The following is a 6,419-nucleotide window of genomic DNA, read 5'->3' on the forward strand; positions in this document are numbered from 1 at the left end:
TGGAAGCTACCTGCCTAAAGATTATCTACCATCTAAAAAGGAGCTAAGATTACCTTTCTTGCAGAGTTTATTTAAATCTTATGATAAGCAAACAATCGACAGCCACTGAAGAGTACAGCTCCCTCCCCAAAGCAGAAAAGGGGCCCACATTCCTCCTGTCAAGGCATCTTTTCTAATTACATAACAAAGCAGGCAATGAGAGATCAAATAGAGCTTTTCTCCAAGCTTTCTTTTATTCCCCCCACAGTGAAATTGTGCTTGTTAACCAAGACTGTTGGCAGTCTGACTGGTACCCGGGGTCAACTTGCCTGCTTTGTTACTTGGCTGGCTTGCTTCTCTGTAAAGTGCCGGTGCTGGCTGATTCTGTGAAATAGCTCTCCCCCTTCCATCATCTCCATTACAATTAAGAGCCGAGCCCTGTTTGAAAGCATTTGATTTTGTTAAGTTAAAAAAAAAAAAAACTGAAACATCAAGTAGCTAGATACTTCATCAACAAAACATGTCCTAAGTCTAGTCCTACCAGCCCCTTTGAGCTGGACCCCCTGTCACTACCGGCAGGACACCATGAATAAGGACTAACCCTGAGCTAAAGGCTTCTAAGATGCCAAAAGAAGTAAAAGAATTAGTTTTGAAGACAATGGTCCTTTTGAAGATTCTATACGTGTATATGTATTTTAGGGAAGCTATACTGAAAGCATATTGAAAACAGAATAAGACTTTGTATAGGCTGAGCTGTCTTTGTTATTTATTCGTGTGTGTGTGTGTGTGTGTGTGTGTGTGTGTGTAGGGGGGGCGTGGTGTGTACTCGCACATTGTGTGTGTGTGTGTGTAGGGGGTGTGGTGTGTGCACGCACATGCGTGTGTGTGTGTGTAGGAGGGGCATGGTGTGTGCACGCACATTCTCTCCCTCCTCGTCTCTATTCTCCACCCCTACTCCACTAGTTTTCCATAGGACCCACAGCATGCCCAGCAAGACAGTGAGATAGGGTTAAACAGCTACTAAATAAAAGCAAAAATTCCTATGTTGTCCAAAAAAAAAAATCTGAATTTTGGTTACCATTCTTTGATATAAATGTTTCCACCTTCCATCCAAATGCTTTCACCAACAGAGCACAATTTTAAGAAATAATCATTTGATTTCCCGTTTTTCTTTACAAATTCATATTTTTCCACCTGGAAAACTCCTGCACATCTCCTTCAAGTCCAAGCCCAGAACAACCACGCTAAGACGCCTCACCCCCGCAGCCTACAGACAGCAGCTCTCCTCCTCTGTAAGCTCAAAGTATTTCATGCGTGCCTGTCCTTGGTCCCTACCACACTGCTAGAGTGACAGGTTCACATCTCAGTCCCCTTGGTACTGAACTCCCTGGAAAAGATTTAGAATGACACCCAATGGTGTCACACTCAATGGGCTTCCCAAGCATTTGGAGGCTAAAGGAATGACATTGATCTCTTCCTTTAAAAGGAATGCCAGACTAAGCAATAAAGGCCTTTTGCCATATCAGCTTCAAGACATCACCTAGAATATTTGGTCCCCTTTTCTAAATTGAAATAGAATCTGTTTAATCTCCACATGATATGCTTTTTCAAAAGAGAAATTAATCATATATAATCGGGGATAGCGGGGACAGGAGAGTGAGTGAAGTACAGATGAAGCAAGACTGGCAAGGAGTTAATAAATGCTGAGGATAAGTGATGGGCACTTGGGGATTCAGTACATAATTCTTTTACAAATGTTTGAAAATATCCAAAATAAAAAGTAAAGGAGAGAAGAAAAAGAAAGAAGGAAGGGAGGGGAGGGAAGAGAAAGAGAGCACAAAAGAGAAGATCCCACTACACCTTCGCTTACCCATGGAGAGGTGAGCAGGTGACAGTGACCCTGTGTAGTCTTACCTGGGGCTGGACTCATGAGGAAACTGTACACTGTTAGCAAACACTTCAATAATTTGAACTATATTTGGGTGTGTGGCACACATCATGTGCAGACGTACCTTAAAGAAGAACAGAGGAAATGTTTCTGTACATAGGGGAGGCCAGCATTTTCTCTCCAAACTCCCCCACCCCATACCCCTGCCAAAAGTGACCACACTAGGCCTGGGCATGAGCCTATTATGTAAAAAACCTGATCATCTGGAATGACATTAAAAAAAAATGCTTTCATATACAAATTACCTCCTTAATGCTCTTTCCATGAAATAAAAAAAACCTCACCAACAGATGTATTTTCTGCTGTCCTATTACCAAATGAAAAATTCATCTTATTTCAGAAATTATTCATATATCTCTAAGCAAAAGAATAAGTCCTTCATTGCATATAATTAACATGTCATCACCACATCCAAATAATTTTAAACAAATGCCTATTACTGAAAAACTAGAAACATATCTTCAGAGTTCTACAGCACCTTTTCAATATATCATTCACTAGAACCTTCCTCATACTATTCTATCTCCACCCTTTTAGGACCTTTTCCAATAAGTAAAAGCTAAAGTAAACCTGACTACTTCAGAGTACAAGAATCACATTAATTGAAAAAGAACAAGAAAGAAGTGGTTTGAAAGGAAGCAAGACTCTATTCATAGCTTTTGGTATTGATGGATGAAGGACTGCTTTATAATAACAACATGAATAGGGAAAAGTAAGTATGAACATAAAAAGAGTAAGTATGAACATAAAATTCTTTGTGCATTTCTGTATTCTCTCTAGGAAGCTGCCTTACTTGTAAAAAGAATAAATTCTTAGGCACTTCAAATATTTAGGCAAGTCAAGGCAATAAAGGTTCATACCTCATTTCTAGCTTTTGGACGATCAAAAAGAATTTTCAGTGCAAACCGTTCTTGCGTTGATTTCTTCACACAGACTCTAGATTTGAAAGAAAAAAATTCAATCAGAAATCATCTATGTTACCGTAAAAACTAATCTAACAAGCTGTTCTTTGAGAACTGTACTTCTAATCAAAAATATATCCAGGCACATCAGAACAAACTTGCCCCTAGGGTTAGCAGATGGAAAGGCAGAAAGAGGCATCTCACCCACCCTCCACAGGCCTCAGACACGGGAAATCAATTTGAGGCTGGTTAAGAAAGAAAAAATGGCCTCTGCTGGTGACAAGTGACTCACACAGCGCCTCCCTGGTATCAACATCTTAAATGATCCTGTCACAGACCATGTCACTTAAATATATTTCTACATGGATGAGAAAAAGCCTATCATAAATACTTCGACTTGTTAAATTAAGACTATTTCACAAATCTGGAACACGTAATGCTTCTAACTTTATGTGTATTATGAATGGCCCTTTTTAGAACAGTTTTGTCATGGTCTGCAGCCCACTATTCTTGCCTGGAGAATCCCAGGGATGGCGGAGCCTGGTGGGCTGCCGTCTATGGGGTCGCACAGAGTCAGACACGACTGAAGCGACTTAGCAGCAGCAGGAGCAGCACATGGGTCTCTTACCTAACTGGACCACTAATTCCAGCTCCCAGCTTCTGAGTCCAATTGATATTGTATTCTTCTAAAATGGAGCTTTCCTATTAAAATAAAAAGGGAGGAGGCAGAGAATGATTCTCCAATTAAAAGTTGAATAGTTAGGCAGAGATGGAACAACAGAAGACCGTAACAGCTCAATATCTTATTGATACCTCCTGAAAGAAGCTGGTAAGTAGAGCTTTGTGAAAGGCTATATAATTAGACATTTCACCTAAGTGACTAGGCTAGGCACTGTTTTCCAACAAGAGAAGGCAAAAAACTTGGGGGTGAAAAGAAATTCTTCAGCTCATCTTCAAGATCCATGTGAGTCAATCCTCGTTGCTGGTTTTGGGGTGTTTTGGTTGTCGTTTTTTCTTCTTGAGTGTGGAAGATACCCTTTCAAAACTACTGAGGACTTATTTCTTCAAATGGTCAAGTGGATTTTCTAAGATTCTAGAAAGACTGGTCTTATAAATGCTGCTATGCCACAGAGGCCTATATCCTTAACTGATCAAATTGGAATAACTAAATAAACTAAAATGTATTAAGTTCAAATAAAATAACAGTAAATATCATAGTACATTTATTTGGTTTTCAAGTGTTATTTTGAACACAAAGACATACATTCATTGTATAACTATATTCTTTATAGTTTTTTAAAAATAGATTCCAATAGCTTTCCATAGTTCCATATAGAGCTCTACAGCCTAAAGTTTTTATGGAATTCCTGTGTAGTCACTACATACTGGCGTTTCCCAGGTGGCTCACGGGGGTAAAGAATGTGCCTGCAATGCAGGAGACACAGGCAGACGCGATTTCAATCCCTGGGTTGGGAAGACTCTCTAGAGGAAGTCACTGCAACCCACTCCAGTATTCTTGCCTAGAGAATCCCATGGACAGAGGAGCATGGCGGGCTATAGTCTATGGGGTCACAGAATTGGACACGACTGAAGCAATTGAGCATGCACGCACACGCTATATACTGAGCTTCTGTTGCTATGTTTTTAGGCCAGGAAGTCATACATTTAAACTGTGGTAGAGTAAAATTCATTTTTCAGGGTTCCATGGGCAGTACTGAAAACCAACGGTAGACCTTGAGAAGTTAGGCCAAAACTCATGAGACTTTCAAACTGTTTTGTTGCAATGAAAATCTGATAGACTATAGTTAGCAACAGAATCCTGACTCCCAGGTCTAGCAACAGGACATCTGTCCATGTAACACAAACGCACTGAGCAATTAGGAAGTGCCAGACACCAGGCTAAGTTCAGAGATGAAAACAGAGCTTCTATCCAGTGAATATGTAAATGTGTAAAACAAGCTGAGAATAGTCTTCATCTCCATACCTTTCTGCTGCCAGTTTTTTTCTTTAACACTTATTTAGTTGCAGTGGATCTTAGCTGTGGCACACGGAATCTTTGATCTTCACTGCTGCATGTGGGATTCACGGAATCCCTGTTAAAATCCCAACACACGTTTTTTTTTTTGGTAGAAACTGACAAGCTGACTCTAAAACTTATTTGGAAATACAAAGAACTTGAATAGCCAACTTAATTTTGAAATAGTAAAACCAAGATGGTTCTCATGCTACTCAATTTGAAAACTTACTATAAAGCTTCAGTAATCACATCAGTGTGGCACTGGCACAGACAGTCATATGGATCAATGAAACAGAAAAGGGAATTTAAAAAAATAAAACCAAAAGAATGAAAAAAAGAGAATCCAAAAAATAAACTCATACACTTATGACAACTGATTATCACCAAAGGTGGTTCAACAAGGAAAAGATAATGTTTTGAACAAATGATCCTAGAACAATTCCATTTTGGAAAAGTTTTACAGCTCCTTAAAAAGTTACTGTACTATCCAGTAATTCCACACCTAGTTATTTCCCAGAGGAAATGAAACATTATGTTCACAAAAATTTGTATGGACAAGTTTTATTTATCATTTAATTTATAATAGCTAAAACCTGGAAACAATCCAAGTGCCCATAAAGAGATTCCTCAAGAATAAAAAGGAGTGAACTACTAATGCATACACTAACATGAATGAACCTCAAAAGCATCAGATCAGATCAGATCAGTGGCTCAGTCGTGTCCAACTCTTTGCAACCCCATGAATCGCAGCACGCCAGGCCTCCCTGTCCATCACCAAAGATGATGCTGTGAAAGTGCTGCACTCAATATGCCAGCAAATTTGGAAAACTCAGCAGTGGCCACAGGACTGGAAAAGGTCAGTCTTCATTCCAATCCCAAAGAAAGGCAATGCCAAAGAATGCTCAAACTACTGCACAATTGCACTCATCTCACATGCTAGTCAAGTAATGCTCAAAATTCTCCAAGCCAGGCTTCAGCAATATGTGAACCGTGAACTTCCAGATGTTCAAGCTGGTTTTAGAAAAGGCAGAGGAACCAGAGATCAAATTGCCAACATCCGCTGGATCATGGAAAAAGCAAGAGAGTTCCAGAAAAACATCTATTTCTGCTTTACTGACTATGCCAAAGCCTTTGACTATGTGGATCACAATAAACTGTGGAAAATTCTGAAAGAGATGGGAATACCAGACCACCGGATCTGCCTCTTGAGAAATTTGTATGCAGGTCAGGAAGCAACAGTTAGAACTGGACATGGAACAACAGACTGGTTCCAAATAGGAAAAGGAGTTCGTCAATGCTGTATATTGTCACCCTGTTTATTTAACTTATATGCAGAACATCATGAGAAATGCTGGACTGGAAGAAACACAAGCTGGAATCAAGATTGCCGGGAGAAATATCAATAACCTCAGATATGCAGATGACACCACCCTTATGGCAGAAAGTGAAGAGGAACTCAAAAGCCTCTTGATGAAAGTGAAAGTGGAGAGTGAAAAAGTTGGCTTAAAGCTCAACATTCAGAAAACGAAGATCATGGCATCCGGTCCCACCACTTCATGGGAAATAGCTGGGG

The 6,419-nt window shown here is 39.8% G+C and overlaps 1 protein-coding gene across 4 annotated transcripts in view; it reads right to left on the minus strand.

The window, feature by feature from the left end:
* MAPKAPK5 (mitogen-activated protein kinase-activated protein kinase 5) overlaps window positions 1-6,419 on the minus strand; it is a 33,313-nt gene that overhangs the window by 21,530 nt on the left and 5,364 nt on the right. For all 4 annotated transcript variants that reach the window (XM_010828610.1, XM_010828609.1, XM_010828613.1 and 1 more), the window contains 4 exons: window positions 3,458-3,531; window positions 2,788-2,863; window positions 1,894-1,991; window positions 309-417 (listed from right to left, as the gene is read on the minus strand). In XM_010828610.1, coding sequence (XP_010826912.1) covers window positions 309-417; window positions 1,894-1,991; window positions 2,788-2,863; window positions 3,458-3,531 — 357 coding nt within the window. The remainder of the gene's footprint in view (window positions 1-308; window positions 418-1,893; window positions 1,992-2,787; window positions 2,864-3,457; window positions 3,532-6,419) is intronic.

Source organism: Bison bison, unplaced genomic scaffold, assembly GCF_000754665.1.
Source record: "Bison bison bison isolate TAMUID 2011002044 unplaced genomic scaffold, Bison_UMD1.0 scf7180017864495, whole genome shotgun sequence".
NCBI lineage: Eukaryota > Metazoa > Chordata > Mammalia > Artiodactyla > Bovidae > Bison > Bison bison.